The sequence below is a fragment of the Ambystoma mexicanum genome, chromosome 4p (assembly GCF_040938575.1).
Source record: "Ambystoma mexicanum isolate Mex_15411 chromosome 4p, UKY_AmexF1_1, whole genome shotgun sequence".
Taxonomy (NCBI): Eukaryota; Metazoa; Chordata; class Amphibia; order Caudata; family Ambystomatidae; genus Ambystoma; species Ambystoma mexicanum.
Genome location: NC_090927.1, coordinates 123351324 through 123377540, shown reverse-complemented (window position 1 = coordinate 123377540; position 26217 = coordinate 123351324). Strand labels below are relative to the sequence as shown.

The 26217-nt window shown below is 45.9% G+C and overlaps 1 protein-coding gene across 10 annotated transcripts in view; it reads left to right on the top strand.

Annotated features, from left to right (window-relative positions):
- Positions 1–26217, top strand: part of AGBL5 (AGBL carboxypeptidase 5) — a 1732162-nt gene that overhangs the window by 584497 nt on the left and 1121448 nt on the right. For all 10 annotated transcript variants that reach the window (XM_069605526.1, XM_069605530.1, XM_069605525.1 and 7 more), the window contains one exon: positions 20671–20848. In XM_069605526.1, the coding sequence (XP_069461627.1) occupies positions 20671–20848 (178 nt within the window). The remainder of the gene's footprint in view (positions 1–20670; positions 20849–26217) is intronic.

Below are 26217 nucleotides of genomic sequence, written 5' to 3'. Positions count from 1 at the left end.
TTGCTCAAGGGAATTTCCCCCGAAGGGAGCCCTGGGTGACGCGTTTGTGGTGGATTGGAATTTCCCACTATTGTACGCGTTCCCTCCGATTCCCGTCATTCCTCAGGTCATCGGGAGGCTGAGACGCTTCTAGAACCGCATGATCGTAATTGCTCCGGATTGGGCCAGGAGAATGTGTTATCCGGACCTTCTAGATCAGTGCTCTTCAATCTTTTTTGGCCTGGGCCCCCCCTGAGCAAAGTTTGGGCAGGCCGGGCCCCCCCAAAAGTGCCAGATGGACAGTATGTAGAAATCGATATGAACTTTTGCGTGCCGTCACTGCACCCTAGTCCCAGTACAGACCCTGGGCTCTCCCCACCTTACTCCCACCACTATCCCAGTGCTGCCGCCCATTCTGCTCCCACCACAGTCCCATAGCACAAGCATACACACATCCATACATATTTAAATAGCACCCCATCGCACAGCCAGCATTTCCAATGAGCTATGCAAGGCTGGCGAAGCAAAACACCCCCAGCGTTGCATGGCTCAGTGATCATGTGCTGCTGGGAAAATGAACCGTCAAAGGCAAACAGTTTCCCTATGACAGTTCAGCCAGCCCAGGAGCACTCCCTCAGCTGGAAAAAGCAGCTGAGGGAGTGCTCAGTGTTTCACTGGGCTGGCTCCTTGGCTCCTCCATAATGGGTGAGGTGGCCAGTGGGTGGACGCCCCCCTCGCCCATTATGGATGAGCCGGCAGGCTTGGACTGGCCTGTAGGGCAATAGGGCGATGACCGTACCAAAAATGCAAAATGCTAGTGTAGGCCAGTCAAAATGGGCCACTTTTTTGGCCAATGTGGGCCAGTTTGAGGAGTTACTTCACTATGCAGCTAGTAGTTTTGACCATTGTTGCTGAATAAATATTCTTTCTTTAAATATCACCATTTGTTTACATTTGAACAAAAAACAACCCCTTGGGTACTATTCAAACAGTCTGTGACTAAACACTGAATATCCATTTGCAACTTCTGGCCATTTTTTCATTGGTGCCTAAGACCGTTTTATGGCCCAGTCTGACCACGTGAGCTGCCCTTTCCCATTTCCTCCAATCTTAAAAAATGTTTTATTTTTTATTTTTTTTTACATTTCATGCTGGGCTGTGGCGCCCCCCCCCAGTTTGAAGACCTCTGTTCTCGATATGGCCATCTGTCTTCCACAGAGAGAGAACCTTCTCTCTGAAATGGAAGGTCAGGTTCTCCACCCAGAGGTCAGAACACTCAACCTTCATGCTTGGTATCCGAAAGGCTGAGATACAGGGATTTGAACCTTCCAGATGATGGAGGTGTTGCTGTCGGCAAGAAGGCCAGCAACAAAGTCTCTATACCGTTGCCGTTGGAAAAAGTTTTGCAACTGGTGCAGGGAAAAGAATGTTGATCCTTTTGTAGGTTCTATTCCAGAAGTACTATCTTTCCTTCTGACCCTAGCACATAGAGGTCTGAATATCGGAACAATAAAAGGTTACCTTGCAGCGCTTTCCATTTTCAAGCGCTCATCGGAAGAATGCTCCTACTTTAAAATTCCTTTGATAAAACAATTCTTAAAAGGTCTCACTAATGTGTTTCCTCCTCACCCATTTCAAGTACCAATTTGGGATCTAAATTTAGTCCTAAAATTCTTAATGTGTGCCCCTTTTGAGCCTATGCGCACGTGTCCATTAAGATTACTAACATGGAAAACAGCCTTTTTAGTTGCTCTAACATCGGCAAGAAGAGTGAGCGAATTGCAGGCACTGTCTTCTGGGTCACCCTATACTGTGTTCCATAAGGACAGGGTTGTATTGAGGGTTAAACCATCATTTTTACCAAAAGTAATATCTGATTTTCATTTTAGTCAGAAAATTGTTTTACCCTCATTCTGTCCTCCACCTCATCCTTCTAAGGAGGAAGAAAGATTACACAGACTGGATCTAAAAAGAGCTTTAAGCTTTTACATCTCTAGACTTTCTAGGCTTAGAGTGGACAACAAGTTGTTTATAGGCTACACAGGAAGGAAACTGGGTCAATCGGTAACAAAACAGACAATTTTACAGACAATTTCACGCTGGATTGTACTTAGAATGCTACAGACTAGCACAAAAAGACCCACCAGAAGGATTGAGGGCTCATTCCACCAGAGGCATCGCCTCTTTCACGGCCCTTCAAAGAGGTGTCCCAATAAGGTGCATTTGCGAAGCAGCAACTTGGTTTTCACTTCACACCTTCTCAAAATTCTATAGCCTGGATGCTTCCCAGCCTAGGGAGCTGACTTTTGGAAAAGCAGTGCTTTATTCCGCCATCTAAAAGCATTGATAAAACAAAAATTTTAAAAAAATCTGACCCCTCCTCCAGAGAACGTAACAAAATACTGCTTTGGGAGTCTATCTAAGATGAGGAATACGTTGGAGAACATCCAATCAAAAGAACGTTACCAGTTGGTAAGTAACTTGTTCTTCTAACTGCTCTTCAAACTGCTCTTCACTGTAAGGTGAAGTGTATAATTGTAAAAATACAAGAATTCCAAAAGATACAGTTTCTCAGTACTGTCTTAGGGACTAGTAAGACCAATAACCATAACAGCGCTGCCTATTATCAGCACTTACCGACAGGGCACCCTCGCCTTTCTCCAGGCCCATTACACTGGATGCCGGTGTCTTGAACTCCCTCGAATAGCAGGACGCCATCCATCTAACCTATATGCGGATGTGGATCTCGTAAGTCAGTGATAGCTGCTCTCTTATCCTCGTCAATGATGTACTGTGCATGACTAACTGCCTTCCGATTTCGCATGAACTGACTGGGAACCTCGAGCACAGTAGACCTGCCTACTACGGGAAAAATTGGTCCTATCCGTGCACGCCACATCACAGCAAAATGCTAGCTGCACTTTCTCCATGATGACCAAGTGAACGATTGTACACAGCCTTTGGCAAGATCTGAGTCATGGAGGCCGCCGCCTTCCACTTACACTTTACTATCTGACATGAAAAGTAACTCGGCCTGGGGCCAGCCTGACGTTTCTATATTGTAGACTTAACTAATGATCGCCAACTATATTTGTTTCCAATTTGCTTTGTGTCCATCACTAATGCCATTTTACAGTTCCATTGGGGTGGGGGGGTCTAGACATTTACCACCAGGTTCACAATGGACGCACTAAGACTTGATGTACAAACCTGACGTATATGCATGCATGCCAGTAACTTTCATAATGCCAACTACAAATGCCCACTATTATATGATCTGCCTGGGGATGTTTGTTACAGTTACCAATTGGTAACAGCCGTATCTTATATTAACTGCCATATATGTACCTTAGTATTTGTCTACTATCCCGCAGATCTGGGAAGCCCAGCGTGACCCCTTTTAACTGCCATGGGTTTTCTCCCCAGTGCCAAGGCCTTTTTGGTGATTTCAGTATTTCACCATGCAAAGCCTTCTAACATTTTCTCCTTCATTAACCCCTTAAGTGCCAAGGACGAGCTATCTCGTCCTTGGCACTGGGGAGGTAATCCCAAGGACGAGATACCTCGTCCTTGGCATTGAAAGGGTTAAAGGCCTGTGGACTGCTTTAGTTCACCTGTCTGTTAACAACTATGCATGCCTCCATTATTGACAGTTAGATTTCTGCTCATCTCCCTCAAAGCTATTTATGTCTCATCACTTGTTGTCACTTGTCATTTCAAGACCCATCATTTACTTACTAAGACTCCCTCCAAATCAAACAGAGGATCTCTCACTATGCCAAATCAAGCCAGTAGCGTGAGCTGCATCAAACCTACCAAATTCCTGCCACCTTTTAAACCTACCAGACAGGATTTATGCCCCATTTGAAGCCTATGACCATTACTACTACCATCAGAGCCTCTAAAACTCTGCAAGAAACTAACTTATTTAACAACCATCATAACTATGATGCCAGCCTTCCAGGGGATATTCCTACTAGACCAGCCAACACCCTAGTGACTCAGAGTGTCTCCCCGTCACTGGTGCCTAACTCCCCATGCCTTACATCCGTTAGGAACGCCAGACTTGGCTCTAGATTAGGTAAAACGTACTTAATACCGACTGATCCACCACCTACAAATGGCCGACCACAGGGTCCTAAGAAGGCCTTACCTAAAATCCACAAAGACTGAATAGTTAATATGACCTCCATTATATCAGACTCCCATAGTAACTCCCTGACACTCATTAAAGGAGCATTGATCAATGCCAGATCTCTGGTCGCACATGCTGCAGACATTGCTGACTTGATCATTGATAAAAAAAAATTGGATTTCCTAGCTATTACATATACCTGGCTACATGCAGCTGCAGGCCCATCCCTCTCAAATGCCACCCCAGATAACTTTACTTTCCTGAGATCTGACAGCGAATCCTCCAGAGGTGGAGGGATTGCCTTTATCGCCAAATCTACCCTTGGTCTTAGAATTTCCACAGAGTCTTCCGTCGCATCATGTGAACTGCTGACTGTTAAACTTCCTCTCACCAAGTCCCACACTATAACGGCTCACTTGATTGACAGACCCCCTGGACCCATCGGTTCCTTTGAGGAAGATATCATTACCCCCTATGTACTAATACTAAGCCATCCTCGCAAATCCTAATATTAGGAGATTTTAATCTTGGTTTTAATGATCCCAATGATCAAGCTGCCCTAGCTCTGGCGAACTCCCTGGCTGAACTCGGCCTGATACAGAGTTCTTCACCCCACACATGAAAAAGGTAGAACCCTAGACTGGGTAGCTGACTGTAACTGTGCAACTTCTATGACATCTATTGAACCGTACCCTTGGACTGATCATTTCCTACTCACCCTCACAAACCAAGATTGTGCACTTCCTAATGAGAACAACCTTATAGCTCCACCCATTCCTACGAGAAACAACCGGAACATTACAATGGACAAAGTTCGGCCTTTTCTCCGTCCCATACTTGACCCATTGCCTGCATCTTCCAATCCGGCAGCTCTAGTGGAACGTTACAATAATACTCTTACCCTAGCACTGCACAAAATCGCACCTTCTCGCCATGCAAAAATATCGCCGAAAAATGGGCATTTTTTGTGGCGACATTATTGCATGGAACATGAGGGGGGACACCTCCGCAGCCCCCAAACTTTCTTTTTTTCTTTTCTTTTTTTTGCCCCTGTCCCCATATATATGGTCACCCAAATAATATCGCCACATTTTCCCGGCGATGATATTTATGGCGACCATATATATGGGGATATTATTACCTGATACCGACAAAACCTATGAGGCATTAGTTAATAAAATCTCTCTTCTCCAAACTAAAATGGCTGCCAAAAAATGAAACCTTCCATCTCAAGTAAACACCTTGAAATCCTACCCCATCCCCCCCTAAACCTACACAATGTTTTAAATGTGCCCAAGTATCTACTCTAGATGTGGAAAATATTATAACTTCACTCAAACCCTCCAGATGTCAAGGAGATATCTGCCCGGCTTCTACCATCAAAGAAGCTGCCAGAGAACTAGCCCCCTTCATTTCTACCCTTATCAACTCTTCCTTCCGCACATGCACTGTCCCCACTAATTTGAAGAAATCTTGGCTACCATTATTAAAAAAAACCATCCCTGCACCCTAGCATCCCCACTAACTATAGACCTAGCACAACAGTCATCTTTCTATTGAAAATCATTTAATGCAGCCTATATCCAGATACAGGTGTAGCTAGAGACCAATAACCTACTAGGACTGTCATGATCTCTGCTTCCAAAAGGTCAGGGTTTTCCCAACTCCCTTGGAAGCAGATCCATAACCCAGGTTCCGAGTGCCAACCAGTCCCAATTGGGACCTTTTGGACCCAGTCCTCGCGCCAGTGGCACCAGGCTCATAAATATGCCCAGTCCCAGCGCTGGAAGCGCCGGGCTCATAATGCTTGGGTGGACTTACCTGCAGCAGACCATGCTGCTTACTTGCCTGCCAGTTGAGCCTCTGATCCTCTTCTGTTTGGAACTACTTTTCCTGTTGGGTGGGGCAGGAGCCACTCCCTAGATTCAGAACATTGGAACTCTTCTGGAAAGCAGGAACTCTTTTCTTACCTAGGCGTGGCTGTGGAAGGAGACACCTAAGCACTACAGGAGGCTATTTAAACCACACCCGATGGATGAATCTTGCTTTGCGTTATTCTGCATCCTCTGCAGCAGAACGCTCATCGTGTCTTCTGCATCTGATCCTGGGCCTAAGGAAAAAGGCTTACCATCCTGAATCCAGTCTTCAGCAACACCTATAAAGACAAGAAAGAACAGGTTAGCATTTCGGTCTTCAGTGACAGCTCTTCACTTACCTGGTCCATCGGCTGTCACCAACGCCTCGCGCTGCATTCCGGCATCTGAAAGACAAAGGCTTACCTACTCTTCGTGCGCTCCGGAGGTCTTCACACTGCATTCCGGCATCTGAAAGACAAAAGCTTACCAACTCTTCGCACGCTCCGGAGGCCTTCGGCGCTGCATCCCGCATCTGAAAGACAAAACAAGGTGCGTTTAAAGACATTGGGGAACTTTAATACTCACGTGCCATTACTCCTTTCCACATCTAACCCAGTGGGTATTCCGGCACCCTGCAGCTGCTCCGAACTTGTACCTGCAAAATAAAAAGACAGTTAGAGCGCATCGTGAAGCGGGCAACAAGCGCTTACTTACGTGCTTCCAGGCGCTTCTATTCATCACACGGGCTCCATCTTCAACTCACTTCAGCCCGTCATCCGCCATCGCCGGAACCCTGCAAAACAAGAAACATCATTACTAAAGACTTTAAAGACATTAGAATTACTCGAAACTTACCGTTCGTGCAGTAAACGACGGACAGCAGTCCTCTGAAGTCAAGAGGCCTGCTCCCCTTATCCAGTGAAGAAACTGGTTACAGCACCCTGCCCCGAGGCAGATGGAGAGCACGGCGTTCACTTACCTAAGGTGAGAGCGTTAACCTTTGGGGTTCTACAGGAGAAGAGAAAGGGAAGAAGAGAGAGACATTCAATAACCCAGTTCCTTAATCCCATATTTTCTATCTGCAGACATCTTACCCTTCGAGTCAGACATACAGTGCACAGAGGTCCAGCCCAAAGAGCCAGCCGTGTGTTACACATCACCTTTGCAGATACGGTATACGCCCAGTCAAGACCGGCGCCTCTACGGGAATCAGGTGAGCGTTACAGGACTCCGACAATCTGGCTTCAGGCTCCAACATGGCACAGAAACAGCTTTGATTGACCTGAAGAACCAGATTGACGACCTGAAAGATAAAGGGAAACCTGCCCTTCTACTCCTTTTTAGATCTGTCAGCCACTTTTTATTTGGTTGATCATAAGGTGCTCCGTAAACACTTATCAACAGCGGACCACTTCTCCACAGAAGCAACAACATGGAGCCAATCCTTCTTGAATAAACAGATCTACGAGAGTTTTCTCTCGATCGGCAGCTGCTGATCCCATCCCTATAACAGTACCGCAAGGGTCTTGTGTATCGCCTACGATGTATAATGTGTTCACCAAACCACTGTTTGATGACCTTGACCATCTGGGTGTCACCTACACTAGCTATGCAGATGGCACCCATATCCTCATACCTTTTGACTGGCGACTACGACAAAGATCTGGCTCTGGTTAACAAAATGTATCTCGTCATTCAGGCATGGATGGCCTCACATGGTCTAGGTCTGAATGATGAGAAGACCGAGCTACTGCTTCTCGAACCAGAAGAAACTTAGCAAACACTACCTCTTTTAACATTGATGGCAACAACATCAAGGTAGCTAAGGAAGTAAAAACCCTGGGTTTCTACTTAGACTCTGCTTTGAGCCTGCGCAAAGAAGTCGGTGCCACAGCGTCAGCTACAGCATACACTTGTAAGTTGATCCACACCTGTAAACCCTTTCTACAGAAAGCTGCATTACGCTGGCTAGAGCTTTAATACTTTCAAAACGTAATGCACTGTGCCTAGGTACCAGCAAATACATTGCCAATAAACTCCAAATAACGCACTTTGAACAGCTTTAAGCATCCCTCCAAGGATAGAATATAACTCAACACTGTCTCCCTGACATACAAATGTCTCAACAACTCAGCCCCTCAATATCTTATTGAAAAATGCAGCAAAAATAACTCCACGTCCCACGAGGACTGCAAATTACTTCTGCCAAAAAGTCCCCGGTTCAAATTGAAAAAAGCAGGCAGTAGTAGCGTCCCCGTTATGGCAGCCCAACTTTGCAACTCCCTACCCACTTCCTTAAGAGCCGACCAATCCTTTTACAACTTCATAAAAAATACTAAACATTGGCTCACCTCCAAAGATTTACCACAATCTTAGCTGTCGGCAACCAGGACCTTGTCAATAACACCTGCCCTGTTCCCTGCCTCTATCACTGTGTATTGCCTTTTGTAAATTCTCTGTCCTATTATGTACTATATCGCATGGAAATAGTTTGTAGCCCAGTCCCTTTATGCAACCGTGTCCATAATGCAACCTTGAAATGTATGTGGATGTATGTAAATGTAAGTAACTGAAAATTCTTGTAATGCGCATGGATACCCTTGGGTTAGGAGCGTTTTATAAATAAACAAGCAAACAATAAGAATGAGCAAAATATGCAATTGAAGTAAAGCGGAAGGCTTTATTTACCTTCAGAAGTCAGGACAGGGTAAAAAAATAAGCAAAAAGACTGGGGGTCCCAAAGGAATCTATTGAGGGTAAAGGTGCAAAAAGAAAACCTTTCCTAACATCCAGTAGTCTTTTAGGTGGCTATGTTGGGCAGAATTGCATGCAGTACCCTCTGGGACCACCACACACAATCAGGACTACAGGTGCAAGTCAAACCAACCTTCAGTATAAGTCTGTACCACACAGTTTTTGGTAGCGAGCTGAGCAGCCAGGCTTATCTCAAGAGTGAATGTGAGCAGTACAAGAAGTTACACAGCGGTCTTTCAATCAAAGTGGTTCAGGAAGGCCCTTCTACTCAAGGTTTCTTGGTAAAACACTTATTAATTGATTACACAATCATTTGGAAAACTTTCACTAGCAGGAGGCAACTTAATATTATAAACAAATACACTTCAATACAAAACTCTAAGATTGTGAGACCGTTTGAGCTCCCCTGAAATAGGAGCAACATAGCAGTTCACTTACTTAGCAGTGAGCAAAAGTGACAAGGTGAGTAGACTAGACCACATATACATTTTAAACAGTGCAAATAGTTTCAGCTCACCAGAAGAGTTCAATTCAAGTCAATAGGCCTAGGCCAAAGTCAATGGACTAGTGTTCTGGATAGGAAAGAGCAGTTCTGGTATCAAACTGTAAAGTCTTCGCAAAAGTTCTTAGAAGTAGTTTAGGTGAAAAAGGATCATTTGTTTGGTCACAAGCTGATTAGGCCTGAAAGTTGGGAAAGTTTCATGAACTTTCACTGCGAGAGTGGCGTTCTCTCAATCGGGTTGGCACAGTACCTTTGTATGAAGAAACAAATGCTGCTGAAGTCATTGGTTCCTGGCAGTTCTTGCAGATCTCGCTGTTCCTGAGGGTCAGTTATGGGGACAAGAGGGAGGACGTCGGGGGACTCCTGCACTGCACAGGTTTGTTGAATAAAGCAAGCAAGATGGAGTCACTTCAGTTCCAGTAGCTGCAGATTCAAGAACACAAGCTGGTGTCCCTCTCCCTGTTCAATCCTAACCAGCCTTGAGAATGGTATCCAGGTGTCTTATGAGTTGATTGGTCCCACCAACTCAAAGGAAGAAGCCGTCCTTGAAGGAGCTTCTCTGTCGAATGGAGTTTGGCAATTCGGACCTGCAGCAGGGCTTCACCTGGCAAACCAACGGTCCAGGAGTTGCAGCAGCTGTCCTCTTCCAGCTCGTCTTCGGTTCTTTCGTTACAGTGGTCGACTCTGCTTTCCAGTCCAAGAGACTTGCCTTTTAAACAGTTCTCTCCATTTCATTCCAGCCTAGCTGTCACTCACCCAGCAGGGTGGCTGTCCTTGCAGGACAGTCAGCCAGCCAATCACGCCAGAGTGCATTTGTGTCTCCTAGGAGAGTGAGCACAGCGAGTTTTCGGGCACCTCCCTCACTTCCTGCCCCCAGACTCTCAGACACCAGAGGCGGTCTTCACTCCTGAAGCCCGCCAAAGGCACACCGGTGTTCGTGTTCGTGAAAAATCATGGTAGTTCATTGTAAAACCACTGCCACCAGCATTTTCAATAGTAAAGGGTAGCATTTGACTGCTACATGAGTAGTTAGACACAAGGGATACTATGTAACCCCTCAGCACTCCATTGTAAGATGGTGTGTGCTGGGTCTGTACATTTGGAAAGACTAGTAAAGTCAATTTCACTTTACATTCTCTGGGAAACAGTAGTTTATCCCAGAGAAGGTATTTAAACCTTTGGGAAGTCTAAAAAGACATCCCTGTGTCACTGCTCTGAGGGTGCTGTGTAACACATATGAAAAGATGATGCCTATGGAGTTATCTTAAAACTCCATAACCAAAAGAAATAAACCCAGAAAACAAACAGAATGAAAAAGTATAGAGTCCCAAAGTTCAGCAAAAGTGCTGGGGATCTATAAGGTAGAGAGGAATTAGCACATTTTCAGAATTCTCCCTAACACCCCAAAAGGTGCCTAAGGGAAAAGGTGAGTAATTCATGAGGGCCTATTTAGCTAGTATAGGTAAAGTACAGAAGTTGGTGCAGAGCAGATGTAACTAGCAAAATGGGAACTTGAAGATCCTAAATCAGTTTTTAGTTAAAAGAGAAGTAGCTTCCACCCCGGAGATCCAAAAGTATGATCCGCAAAAGTACTGACAGGGTAAATACTGCCCTGAATCAGCTCAAGATCACGCTAACGTAAGCTTGGCTTGCTGTTCAATGCAAACCCAATGGTTAGAGAGACAGTTCAAGCAATATGTGATCTCAGGCCCTCAAACACCTAGAAATATGGTCCCAGGCAACAGTAAATCTCTGGGGACGACTCACCTCACTGTTAAAGTCATGCAGGGTCATCTGGTCAAGGGCGATCACCACAGGTTGTCTCTAGCTTTCTGTTGAGGCCTCAGACAGTTGGGGGGATTCGCCCCCACAACAAAGGATAGACCATCATGGAAAACTTCATGGATGCAAATCTTGCATTGACCTCCGGCAGGGTCGGAGGCATTCGGCAGCTCAGCGGCAGGATTTCAGTCTTCCAGTAGGCGTGTCTCCTGGTGGAGGGCAGCACATTGGTTTCCAGCATACCAGCCATTTGGCCAGCTGCAAGTCTTGGCAATGATTAACAGCTGGATCCAGGCCTTGCAGAGAAAATGCAGGGATGCACGCTCCGAAGACTGAAAACAGGCAATGCACCTAGGGCAGGACAGGTGACTGGTTGTTCCCAGCAGTCAGTGTGAGGAAGGCATCTTGCAGATGTCTTCCTGGTCGATTTAGAAGTTCAAGGTTTGCGATGCAGGAGAGGTGGCAGAGCTAGTGTTGGATACTGCAGCAGTCTTCAAGCTGCCCTTGGTCGTCTTCTGCGGATATCTTCAGCACCAGTGGTTGACTTTTCCTGTATCCAGCTGGTCTCCTTATATCCAGAATTCAGGCTGGAGACAACCCATACCCTGCCCCCCATAAGCACATTAAAACTTGAAGGTGGATGTCCAGTAGTAGACAGGCAGCCTCCCAGAATCTGCCCAGCAATAGCCATGCCCTGGAGTAATCTGGATTGGTGACACAGCCCCCTCTTCTTTCCCTGCCAGGTCCGACACAGAGGAACCTCTGCATGCTCTCTGTAAGAAGCCCACAAGCTGTTTGAAGAAAAGAAACCCTTCCTCATCTGACAAGGTAGGACGGCCAACATAGTGTAAGAGTGTCGAAAAAGGAAGCTGACACCAAAATGGCATGGTGGTGGTTATAGACATTTATTTTCAGTGCCAAAATCCTGTCTATCCCCATATCTGAGGGGTTTCCCTGCCACAAAACTAATACTAAAGGGTCCGCCAGAATGTCTGTCAAAAGAGACTCCACCGTCCTGTGTCACAACCTCCCTCACACTATAACTAAAGGTTAATCTAACAGAAGGTTCCTTCTCCAGTAGAATGTCTCCATTCTCCTGATGCTCTGATAATGTTCAAAATAATGTTCTCTTGCAACAAAATGCCTGGATGAATGCATCCCCTCCCCCGGCTTGCTGGTTTCACACAGCCCTTATGAAAGGTTCACGTACAGGAGAATGACTCCCTTCTCGTGGTATAGCTCTACAAAGTTTCCAATAAAGCCATGGGGAATAACTCCTTTACCCAGATGTCTTTAGTACAACTGCTAGTTTGGGACCAGGAGAATGACCCCCTTCTCCTGGTATTGCTTGGCACAGTTCTTTCTCACAATCTTCAGCTTGATGTATACTTTGCCACTCTAGTTTATTGTTAGTAAAGTCCCAAACCCTTCTTTGTTGATCACTGGGCTAAATTTCACCACTGTGACCAGGATGTTCTCCTGGTTTGCTTAGTTCCCTTTTGTTGGGGTTCCAGACACTTCTCTGGTGGTCAGTGCTTCTCTTTCCCACTGTGACGAGGAAGCTTTCCTCTAATACTCTCAGTATCTGCTCTTGGGGTCCCAGACCCTTGGCTGGTGGTTAGTGGTTCTCTTTCCCACTGATGAGGACGATTTCCTGTAGTACTCTCAGTATATGGTTTCAGGTCCCAGACCCCTTCTCTGTTGGTCAATGGTTCTCTTCTCCACTATGACTAGGATGATTTCCTCTAATACTGTCTGCTTTCGGGTCCCAGACTCTTGTCTGGTTATAACCGGTAGCAGACTCCCCACTACTGTGGCGAGAGAGCTTTGTGAACCAGCCTCCCTTTGATCCTTGCGACCCCTTTGTGTCTCCAGTTACCTTGTGTGGTACGTCACCAGGACTTCCTGGGACCGCGGGGTCTTCTTTCCGGCTCTGCGGGTTCACTGCCATTGCTTCGTCGCCTGCACAGTACTTCGTCCTGTCTGTTCTGTGGCTCCTCTCTCCTGCTCGCTCTTCTGCCTGGGTTCACTCCTTCAGAATCTGTGGTGGACTTCCCCAGCAATTCACTGGCATCCTCTTCCCTCCAGTCTTTCGTCAGCGCCTGGATGTCTCTAGTGCTGGTTCGTCTCCACACCTGCTGCCAGACCCAGTGGGGTTTGACACGGCTGCGCTTGACACGGCTGGGATTCACACATTTGATAGTTCTTTATTACTTTTTATACCTTTATATCCAGTTCCTTCCATGCTGATTGAAAAGGTCCTTTGTCTCCATTGATAACTTAATTCTCATGCCTCCTCAGGGCCACCTTGTTCCAGTACTAGCACAGTCAATGACCTTCATGTCTCCTGTGCTCTTCCTCTACCTAGTACTTTTGGCTTTAGCTTTATCTCCTGTGTTAGAACAGTACATAGGTTTACTTTCAATAAAATGATTCTGAATAGTGGGGAAGGCTTGCTAATGTTGGAGAGTGATAACATGCAATGGGCTGTACCCCAGTTAATTGTACTTGTACCCAGAGGATGAGTCCCTCCCCATGAGGTCCTCCCACATTAAACCACCCTTAGGGGGAATATTGGGTAGCAACTGCACCTCCTTAGCCTCATGGGAAAGGGCTTCCCCATGGAGAGAAGTGACGACACCTTGTGAATTGTCACAATAGGACAGTCCATTTTAAACGGGGAATTCAAACTTGGAGGTGATGTCCAGTAGTAGACAACTATTCTCCCTGAATCTGCTTGGCAACATCCAAACAGAATGCCTCCCTCCCCACTTCCTGCCATCTGACACACGTGAGAGCCTTTGCAGGCTTCCTGCAAGAAGCCTGCCAAGGTGCATGAAAAAAAAGGGACCCTTCCCCCTGCCCAGGTGGGGCGGACTCTGGGATGCAAATACAGCCCACAGTGACCGATTGAGAGGCCATTCTAGGCCCCTATTGTGAGAGTGAAGCTAGCTAATGTAGAGTCCCATTGAAATAGAAAAGCCAATATAAAGCAGTGATTTCCGACATAAGACCTAGTGAAATAAAAAGAATGGGCCTTTTTCAACTCTACTAAAATGGACAGGTGTTCAAGTGAAAGGGAATCTACCCGAGCGCTTAAAACTGTTCGATATGCCCAATTAATGGGAAAAGAGATGTGTGGCTGGAAATGCTGTTTTCCTAAAATCTGAAAAGTTACAATTTCAACTTAGAGACAGACAGCAGCATGGGACATTGACTTCTATACAGCACAAGACAGTGATCCAGAAATCCAAAGTGAAGCCAAGCATTTTGCATTTGTTCACAATAGAAAGACTTATTTTCATCATATAAAATGACAACCTTTACAGGGAAAGGCCTATTTCGTTTTGTGTAAAAATGAACAGAGGTTTCTATATAACTGTGGCCCATGTGTGAATAATACAAAAAGTGGACTTGTCTGTACAAATAGTATTGTAAACAACACAGCAAGATGCAATAAGTTACATGTAAACACATTGTCGATTTAAAATCTGTACTTTCAGAAGTATGAATGCAGCTTGTGCCTTTCCACTGAAATGACGGCGACCTTAAGGCCTTTGGCTGAGGCACTCTAGGAGAAAACAGGCCTGGGTTTCAGTTAAATGCAAAAGAAATACAGAATTAGATCGGAATTGTGGAGTTTCCAGATAAGCCGGCCAGCAGAAATTACCTTTGTCAGGCCTCCCCATTAATTGTGCATTAGTGGCCAACAAATGACCTTTTTAGTGCTGACTCGACCTCAAGAAATGGCCTTCAGAGCCACTAATGGATCTTCAAACACTGTGTAGGAACAGACCCTGATGATAAACGATGTTTGTGTCGGGTCACAGAAGAGAAATTAAACTTTAAAAAAAGTGGGGACTACATATGAAACTATGAACTACCAGGTGATGCCCTACCATAGATTAACATTGGGCCACCTTTTCTTTAATAATAAGAGAATCGTGTGTCCCAGTGAGCTCATCCCGGGCTCATATTAAAGGGGATACAAAGCCCGTTGGTATCATGTAAATATGAATTCTTTATGATGTCCATTTGAGCTATGAAGAAAAGGATGTTTCCAGCCTTCTCATAGTTCTGTGGAAATGGAAAGTTGGTGTGGTGTCAGATTTGTAATTATCCACCACGGATCAGAAGCAAATTGAAAGAAATTATAGCTCCTCCCAGTAAGGGCATGCCGGAATAAGGTTAGTATTTTCCGACACACCATAAAATATAGAACTCAAACATATATATATGTGCCCAGAGTTATCTGAAAAATTAAGGTAGCTGCCATGTTGAGATTTTAAGAACACTGAAAGGGTAAGCCCACCTGTCCTTTTGGAATGATGAATCTTTCTTCTCCCTCAGCCTCCGTCATTCACACCGCCCAACTCCTTGTCCTATCAGCAGTTAGTGGGTGTGTATAGGGGGAGGGGGAAGGGCGAGGGCTTGCCAATCCGTATTATGGGAATTATTATAAATTGTGAGTGTCTTCGGCCCTATAAGGGATCAGTTTTCAATCTGAGAGGAACTTTATTTTTTGAGTTGACTTTTTCCATTCTATTACTGGAGGTAGTCTACTTCTGGACTCTTGCGCAGAACAACTAGGAAAGCAACCAAGGCCGTCAGGGTAAACCTTGCTAGGAGAAAAGCTGTTTGAAAGGCCTTAAACCTTGCATGGGAGACAGACTGGGAAATCTAGAAGCTAGCCCGGGCCTGCCATTTGAGGAGCCACAGAAGGACTGGGTGCTGGGGACTATCCTTGACTGAAGCCTTTGACTAAATCTGTGCTGTCCTCTGAGGAGCCCTGCTGTTCCCCTGGATGCCCCATAACCAAGGCCTCCCATGTAAGCAGATTCATCCAAATGACAACAAAAGTGTGGGGGTCGGGGGGTCTGCCAGCCTTGGTCTCCATCTCGCAAAGCAGGTAGGGGGATGCAACTGGGGAGTCCCTGGGCACATTTTAAATATAACTCAAATTAATTCCCTCCTAGTAAACCACCCTATCCATTTAAATTGAATTGTGTTGGGAACTGCCTACCTTAATCGTTTCCATTAAATTGTGGGTAGTGGGTGAAACTGTGTAGACCCTTAGCACATTTAATTAAAGTTAAATCAATTAATTCCCACAATTCTGTACACAAGGGGGTGTCCTTAACACCAAAAAGAGGTAACCCTAAAACTCTGCCTTTCAAGTGAATGTAGAGTGTGTAAAACACATTTTCCCATTACTTTTAAACAAGAACCCCAAAGCATTGCAGTTCCCTTGTATGAGTGGTACGAAACCAAATTTCCCATTTATTCTCTAACCAGAATCCTCAAAGCCTTGCATTTCACCTTGTCTATTAAAAAAACTATTTTCCCCAGAGAATTAAATCCCAAACCATACCTTGCAAATAAAAAGCCAAAACAAATTCCCCATTGCTCTCCCACGCACTGTATCTTGCCTTCACACCATAGGCTCCATATCTGCTTGATGTCTGGAGGGTGGGGGTTGCTGGGAGAAAAGAGCATGGTAACAAAATAAGCAACCACTGTGTTTTACATGTTTCTGTTGGTTTCAATTGCAAGAAATCTGATGTAAAGTGATGACTGCCCATCCCTCATTTTACCTTGTGTTGTAGTATCTGAAAGTCCTTTTGAAATATGTCAGTCAATTAGTGCAAGTAATTTGAAGTTGTGATATTTTGTAGTGCCACAGCGCTGGTGGCTTATGTTTTTGTGACTGTTCTATTATTCTTACTATACACTGGCCTGGTTCCTAGCTTATTGGTGGTAAAGTGGGTATTTGCTGAATGTTACTATATAGGTTGGAGGCCTCCCTAATTTTAAATCTGAAAAGCGCTTAGTTGTGCACCACCGGGCTTGGAGAGGTCGGGGTGGTTGTGGATGGGGAGGACTCCCTGAGTTGAGTGTGACCGCCCAATAGATTGTGACAGGACAAAGAAAGAGATGCCACAGCATTCCATGTAAAATGGCTTGTGCTGTAAAGGTTAAAGCACAGGTCATAAGGGGAAGATCGCCACTCCTGCACTGATTGACCTATGGACTTCACAGTTCACCCAAAACGGCATTGCAAAAGGGGCCTACATAAGGAAAATCATGGATGCCAATGGGAGAGGTCTCTTCTCACTGGAACCGATGGTCCAGTATCCCCCAAATAAGTAAATGCATGTGGTGAGCTTCAACGTAGATAACAAATCCCAGTGAGTCCAGCAGTAATGCTGGGATGCTCAGGACATAGAGGGTAAGATTTGCAAAAAGTAATCTCCCAAAACATATACATATAACAACCCACACTTAGCATTGCTGTGGTCCTGAGCATTTTTTAAGCTCCCTATTGCTGGCTTGATTTATGATTTTTAGAACCTCTAATTGACATGGTCATTTGGTGTCTTGTAGATCATTTACTCACACTGTGAAGTTTATGTACAGCACAGACCATGCGTAAGTTGTCACTGTACATGAAGCAACTCTCGCTTAAGTGTATTTACACCCAGCACAGATTGTCACTATACCAAGCTAAGAATGTTTTATTAAAGCCCACAGAGTTGCATAAGATACTATTACTATTCTACTCTCAGCACAGATTGTCCCTTGTACCCATTGACAACGGTTACAATAGTTGTTTCAAGTTGTCTCCCAACACTGTCATTATACTCAACACAGACTGTTGATCTACAGCCATGCATCTACAAAGCACTGTGACGAATTGTGTGATTCACTTTCACGAAGAGGGGAGCCCCTTCCTGTGAGGCTAGGGTGGTGAGCCTGCTACGCAACATTCCCCGTAGGGGGGGGCAGTAAGCAGAACTTCACAGGGAGAGACTGCCCTCTTGGGCATAAGGACTCCCTTTCAAATGAGGAACTCCCTTCTCATTATACTCAAATACCTAGTACATCCCTATTAGTTGACGGACAACTAGACTCCTCTCACTTATATTATTGTGGTATAATGACAGAAGAAAAGTATCAGCTTGGTACTGAGAAGAGTAAGAACATAAGAGTGATAAGGATGCTCATCTGTCAATCAGTGATACGAAGAAGCCAGAAGTAAGATGAACATATCCTTAACACAAAGGAAGGATGTTTCTGAGAAGCTGGGGACGCCCCAGCAGTGCCTAATACAAAGAGGAGGGCCAAGAGAACCAGGAAGTGAGAGCCAGGAATTTCGAACTGGCCGGATTGAGGAGGCTGGGAACCCGAAGAAGACTCTGCTTTATACGCACAGGAAGAGCTACGTAGGAGAAGTACCAGCAGTGCGGGGTACGAACGACAGACTGGAGGAAGCCTGTTAAACTCCCAGGAGGGACTCTCTAGCAGGGCGGAGAAGAGCCCCACCGTTGGCATGCCGGAGTGGCAATTCACCAAGAACGGACCTGAGGGAGTCTGTTCACTGACGGAGGACCTGAGGAGAGAACCAAAGGGGAGAGGTGGTGGTGTGGAGAGGAAATGAGTGAAGAACCCTTTCATCGCTGATACCATCATACGGCACTGAAGCATGTCATAAGAGTGGCAAGAGATAAGCCAACCCGGGCCGTTCGATACCGAATATGGAGAGGGGAAAGACAATGCCGACCTGGTGATGCAGACCCCTTACATTGCAGGTAGTTCAGAAAGCGGGAGAACCGAAGAACCGGGCATAGAGAAAAAAGGGGACAGCAATGTTCTCCCTAATAAGCAAACAAAGTACAACGGTTGGAAGGAACACGATTGTCCTGTTGAATGGCGAGATTACCAGACGCGTGAGTCACCCACGATCTCATCATACTTGTACCAGTGAGTGAATGGTGAGATCATAAGAAGAGCAAGAGTCAAACAGAGACTCTATCGACATATCTCAGTGAGAGGATAAATAACAAAAGGAAAGGTGATTGGACTAAGAATCTGTTTTTATCCCAAGGAAGAATGAAGGGTTATGAAGCAAAACGAACACTCGGACTGTCATGAACCAATGAAAGCACAGAAAGGAGTCTGACGAGTACAGGGAATAAATATACCAGGACCTGGAAAAGCCCCTTGAAGGAACTGGAAGTATTATTATGAGAGATAACAAGACTATTTGAAGATTCCATATGGAGAAGAACTTTGCCGAGAAGCAATCCAGCAGAAGGGAGTCTTTCTCCTGGACTTTTTTGCTTCTGTGTATTGTGGTATAGTGTAGGGTTTATAGTGATAGTGAAATAAACGGCTGTGACAAGCTATATTTAACATGCAAAGTGCATTTATTTCGAAACCAATCCGTCGACAAAAGTCATGGACTGGTTTCAATTGAAATGCACTTTCACATAAAAGTAACATTTCAATGCTTTTTTTTGTAACTTTGCAACGTTACATGGAGCTGTCCAGGGGCGTAACTTCAGCACTGGACAGCTCCATCTAACGTTTCAAAGTATTTGTGTATATTGGCATGTCCATGCTTTTTTTTTTTTTTGTTGAAACGTTGCTGTAATTTCAGCACTGGACAGCTCCATCTAACGTTTCAAATTATTTGTGTATATTGGCATGTCCATGCTTTTTTATTGTGTATATTGGGGGGGGGGTTCTCCCCCCACCTCCCGCAACCCCCATGCCACCCTCCCACCCCCTAACCCTGTCCTGCACTAATACTTACCATGTCGACAGCACTTTCACATTTCTTTCAGCGAACTTGTCATTCGAAAGAATGGCATTTCGACATAATTTTTCCAAAAGTTTGCCTTTCGAAACTTTTACGGTTGTTAGAATGGCTGGATACCATAGTGTAGTAATAGTGATAGGGTCAGCCTAGGTTAGATCCAGACTTTTGATTTTGGACTTCATTCCTGCTCACGAGCACCCTAGTTTAGCTGTGATGGGTAGGGAAACCCTTAGGATAGGTAGGCATTTTTCTTATTATTTTCCAGTAAACCTTTTGAAAATAGTACATATTGGTCTGTTTCCTCCTTTTGGCTTACCACATACACTGTGTTATGAGGCACTGTTTCCAGGGAAGGCACGTCTGCCTCATTTGCGTCACTTTTTCCTTTGAGTATGCCAGGCTATCTAGGAGGTAGGATGTCGGTGCCACTTCACCACTTCAGTAGACACACAAGATTGTCCACATGCACTATATTCTCATCTTAATATAGAGGAGGCAAAAGGGACAAATAACTAAAGTTACTGGAAAGTAAAACCTTTGTAGGTAAATGTGTAAATCGATTAGCAATAGTTGGTCTCAACGTTCATGATCGTTCTGAAAAGCCTTTCAGAGTAAGGATGGCACTTTTAAAGGTTAGTAAAAGGGGAGCAAAAAACAGCTCTGTGGATGTCAAAGGTACCAGGACTTGCAGAAGTTCGATTCTGTGCTGTAAGTGTTTCATCCTTTTTTTTTCTTTTTTTTTCCACACCAGCAAATATTAAAATCTTTTTACCATGAAGAATAACATTGGAGTTATTAGATATTGGGTTGTTTAATTGTAGTCAGCTATCTTGCACAAAGTATGGCTATTTGCAAAAGTGCAGTGAAAATGTCAAATGTATTGGTGACCTTACAAGGCTGTCTACACTTCTTTTGGAGTAACAGACTCAAAACGAATTTGCCTTAATGCTTGATTCCTTGATTCTTAGTGCTGCTGGTGAAATTGCATCGCTTTGGAGTTTATAGTTTATAGGCTGAGATGGGATTCACATTGATAATGATATTCCCTCTTTCCTTTCAGCCCCCTGGATTCCATTTACTACCACCGAGAACTGCTCTGCCATTCATTGGACGGCCTTCGTGTTGACCTCCTTACTATCACTTCATGCCATGGAAGAATGGAGGAGCGAGAGCCAAGGCTAGAGAAGCTGTTCCCAGACTCCTCCACTCCCCGCCCCTGCCGATTTGCAGGGAAAAGGGTATGATTTACTCTTTCAGTGTTCCTAACCTACATGTGATCTTATCAATGAATGGCTATTCCAAAACAGCTGCATGTCATGGTGAACGTTGTTCATGTGTAATAGTTTGAGGGGAGAATTCTCTGGAGTATTACATTACTACTGTTAGGTGGATGGAAATGCACACCAAACATTTGCATGTATACAAATTGTCTTGGAAAATATAAAAGTAATCTGCGTCACGGCATGTATCTGTATGATTTAGCAAACAAATGGCTTATAGCTGTTTCAGAGAACCATTTGACACCTCAGGCAGTATTGACATTTGTTCTGAATGTAGAGGTACTTTGCTCACCTTTGAGCACTTTCATGATCATTTAAGCAGTACACTTTGTCTAGAGGTACCAAATGCAATGCCCTTACAATACTAGATATTGAAATTCAGTTACATTGACGACATGATTCTTATCTTACCTCTTGTTACAGGTGGTATTTGTTACTCAGAAAGCTTCCTGGGGTCTTTTCTTGATTCTGCAGCTGAATAGTGTTACCAAAATATAATTCGAAGGTATTGTGTCCTCCGACGTATTCCTTATCTTTGATAATACGTTTCCAGCTTGCTGGCCTCAGAAATGTTTTCTGTAGAGGGCGCTGCACGTCGACGTCCGCCGAGTCGATGTCCTTCGACGGCCACCGTATCGGCGCCGACGTCACCATGCCCATAAATAGCCACGCGCTGCGTCCGTTGCTCAGTTCAGTTTTTCCGCGCTTCGTGGGGCCTCGGAACGTCGTTGCTCAGTTCAGTCAGGATAACTATTTCTACTCGAATATTCCTTATCGTTCTCGATGGCTTCTTCATCAGAACCGATGACGCCGCGATCCGGCTTGAAGAAATGTCGAGGCTGCGGTAAAAAAATGTCTAACGGATCCACACAGGATCTGCTTATGGTGCTTGGGATCCGAGCACCATTGTCCGGAGTGTGAGGACTCCATGTCCATGACGGCGAAAGCCTTGAAGGAGCGCAAGGGGAAGCTCGAGGTAAGTCAGCCAAAACCACCTCGAAAGTTTTGTCGGCTGAGTCGAGGCATTTGTCTCCTCGCCGTCGAAAACATTCCCATTCTAGATCTCGAAGTAGCTCCCACCATTCGTCGAGATCAGGACACTCAAAAACAAGACGTCGAAGGTACCATTCCTCGTCTTCTGTGTCCCCAGAAAGGGTCTCCTGCCCCACTAAACACAGTTCTCAAGCTGAGTGGAAGGAATTCAGAAAGAAAATGTTAAGCATCTTCAAGAACGCGGCCTCAACCCCCTCGAAGACAACTGAGGGTGATACCCCGGCTGAAAAAATCAAAAAGCCGCGAGTCGCAGCACCCGACGAAACATTCCACCCGATATCGACATGAGCCATTGGGTAAGAAGGCACCATCTTCGACGCCGTCGTCGAGGATTCCCTCGACGCACGGATCGGCACCATCGACGCCGTTGTCGAAGGGTTCCTCGACGCATCGGTCGATCGATTCGACGCCATCGTCGACGCCGATGAAAGAGGACTAAGGCCACTTCACAGCCAACAGTGATTTCAAAGGCCTCCAGCACGACGCAGAGACCATCGTCGATGCCCTCGAGTAGGATCCCAATCCTCTCGAGTTCTTCGAGACCCCTTCCAGTTTTTTCAACGCCATTTTCGGCGCCTTCGAAGCCTGTTACATCGGCGTCGACGACATCGAGTTTTCTCGTCCAATAACGTGTTTGACTCCTTCTGCCCTAGAGATGGGTTTTACTCAATTTCAGAGGTCAGAGTACCCTGGACTTTCTTCAATTTATGAAGAGGGGGAAGATTCTGACCAGGAAACATTCGGGTTACAGAGGACCACACTGCCTATTGCAAAGGATTTCACCTCTGAGGAAAGAAGGCTGAAGGACCTACAGGAGTCACTACATGAGGCAAGTGGGCTGGACACGTCCCCAGAAGTGGAATTTGTTAAGCCAGACCCAGGGGAACATGCCGAAACACCATATAGAACTCTGATGGCAAGAATTATTGAATTTATGGGTTGGTCTGCGCCTTCACCTGTTTCAACAGGATGACTTAACAGATATATTAGACAAAGGCCCACAGGAGGACCCGGTGGTCCCCTTCCATGCAGCCTTACAAAGGAAAATTGCATCTAATTGGGGAAACTCCCGAAGTTATCCCTGCAGTCAATAAAAGATTGTCAACCAAGTATAGGGTAGCGGCTGCTGACCCTGAATACTTATCAAAACACCCGACTCCAGAGAGCCTGGTGGTTCAAGCGGCAACTTCATCTAGCAGTAGGACCGCTTACCCTACTGTCCCACAGGATAGAGATGAGAAGAGGTATGACTCTATGGCGAAGAAAGTTTTTTCTGCCTGTAGTATGGCGTTGAAGTCCATCAATGCCACCTGTACGCTCGCCAGGTTCAGTCGCAAACTATGGGAGTGTGCTTCAGCGGCTGACTGCATACGTGAAGGAGAGGAAAAGGAAGCCTTCCTTAACATTATTAAAGATGGCAAGGATGCCATGTGTGAATCACTTCAAACTGGCATCGATTCCGCTGACAGTATCAGCAGGGCCATGGCGGCAAGTACAACAATCCGCAGGCATGCGTGGTTGCGAAAGTCGGGCTTTGCTCCAGATGTACAGGCCAGACTTTTGAATATGCCCTTTGATGGCTCTTCATTATTTGGGAAAAAGGCTGATGACAGTCTGGAAAAGTTCCAGACTTCTAAAGCAGCAGCAAAATCTTTAGGAGCTGCTATCCGCCAACCTTCTTTTCAACCCTCAGGAAACTCTGGAAGAGGAAAGTCCTTTCGCTGTTATTCTGCATTCGGGAAAGGCAGAGGACAGCCGGCTCAAAGAGGCCAAAGAAGATCCACCCGAGGTGGACGGGTCAAAAGTACTAAGACCGCAGCAGCAGCAGGTGCCTCTTTACCCTCGGCATCTGCATCATCCGTCTCCAAACCACTCTGAGGCCTTTCCACACAATACACCTGTAGGGGGCAGGTTAACTCACCATCTGACGGAATGGCAGGCTATAACGTCAGATGCTTGGGCATTGGAAACAGTTGCCCAAGGTTACTGCCTACCCTTTCTACACATTCCTCAGAGTCATCCACCGGGGAACAGCTCTCTAAAAGTTCCAGATCTGCTCCTCTTGCAGTAGATTATAGACCTGCTAGAGAAAGGTGCCATAGAACCGGTACCTGTAGCGGACAGGAACAAGGGCTGGTACTCCCCCCTACTTTCTCATACCAAAGAAGGACGGAGGACTGAGACCCATCCTGGACTTACGAGAATTAAACAAGTTCCTCAGGAAGGACAAGTTCAAGATGGTAACTCTCTCTCAGATCCTTCAGGCCCTCCAGCTCCAGGACTGGCTGGTATCTCTGGACCTTCAGGATGCTTATTTCCATGTGCCAATCCATCTCAAACACAGGAAATACCTGAGGTTCGCAATTGGTGACTCTCATTATCAATTTCGAGTTCTGCCATTTGGGCTGACCTCCGCCCGAGGGTCTTCACCAAGCTGATGTCGGTAGTGGCGGCGAGTCTAAGGAGGGAAGGGATCCACGTCTACCCCTAACTGGACGACTGGCTGATCATGACTGTATCTTCGGAACAGGCCCAGGCCCAGCTAGATTATTTCTGCCACTTCCTTCACAGACTGGGCTTCTCCCTCAATTTAAAGAAGTCACAGATGATACCACCACAGAGACTCCAGTTCATTGGAGCGGTCCTGGAAACTTCCCTGGGAAAAGCCTTGCCACCAGGGGTGAGGGCTCAAGATATTCTACAGATGGTCACCAAGTTTCAAGATGCCCAACGTCTCCCAGCCTTCGACCTTTTGAGGTTGCTTGGCCTCATGGCATCCTGCATCTTCCTTGTGCCAGAGGCTCGCCTGAGAATGAGATCTCTTCAGTGGGCACTGAGAAGTCGGTGGTCGCAATTCTCAGGGAGAATGACAGATCTCCTCCGGATTCCGGACAAGGTAGCCCCCGACCTTCAATGGTGGGCCTATCCAGAGAACATCTTGAAAGGAGAACTGTTTTGGCAACCATGGCCGGAGATAACAGTAGTCACAGACGCCTCACTCACGGGGTGGGGAGCCCATGCCAACGACTTGACCATCAGCGGTCGTTGGTCTCCATCAGAGTCCAGACTACACATCAACCTATTAGAGCTGAGAGCAATCAGACTAGCGCTGAAAGCTTTCTTGCCATCAGTACAGGGGAGAAATGTCCTGATAATGACAGACAACACGGTGGCCATGCACAACCTCAACAAAAGACGAGGTGTAGGATCACTGCCACTGTGCACAGAGGCGATGCAGCTCTGGTTTTGGGCAATCCAAGAAGGAATCTATCGGCTGTCCACCTAGCCGGAGAGAAGAACTTGACAGCGGACGCTCTGAGCAGGCAGAGCACAGTCTCCCACGAGTGGGAGCTAGCTCAGGAAGTCCTTCAAGAGATCTTCACCCTTTGGGGAACCCCTCAGGTGGATCTGTTCACCACAAGCAACAACAAGAAGTGCGATCTGTTCTGTTCAAGGGAATTTCCCCCAAGAGGAGCTCTAGGAGATGCATTCGTAGTGGACTGGGAGTTTCCACTCCTTTACGCGTTCCCTCCAGTCCCTGTTATTCCTCAAATGATCAGGAGGTTGAGAAGATTCCGGAAGACCATGATCCTAATTGGGCCAGGAGAACGTGGTGCCCGGACCTTCTAGATATGTCCATCTGTCCTCCAATCCGTCTTCCACTCAAAGAGAATCTTCTCTCGCAGAAGAGAGGTCAGGTTCTCATCCAGACACCAGAACCCTCAACCTTCACGCTTGGCTTCTGAAAGGTTGAGGTACAAGGATTGGGATCTCCCTGATGACATCATGGAGGTGTTGCTTTCGGCCAGAAGACCGGCAACAAACTCTTTATACCGCTGAAGATGGAACAAATTTTGCAGCTGTTGTAGGGAAGAGCATATCGACCCTTTTTCATGTGGTACACCAACGGTGTTATCGTTTCTACTCTACTTGGCAAACTCAGGCTTTCAAGTGGGCACTGTAAAAGGCTATTTCGCAGCGCTTTCTATCTTCAAGCGCACTGCGGAGGAACCATCGTATTTCAAACTTCCTCTAGTTGTACAATTTCTCAAGGGACTAACTAATGTTTACCCTCCAAAACCATTCCAGGTTCCCTAATGGGACTTAAATTTAGTCTTAAACTTCTTAATGGGCACTCCATTCATACCACATCACTCTTGCGTGCTGAGATTTCTCACGCTTAAAACTGTCCTATTGGTAGCACTAACATCTGCCAGGAGGGTGAGCGAGCTACAAGCTCTCTCCTGTAAACCCCCACATACAATCTTCTACAA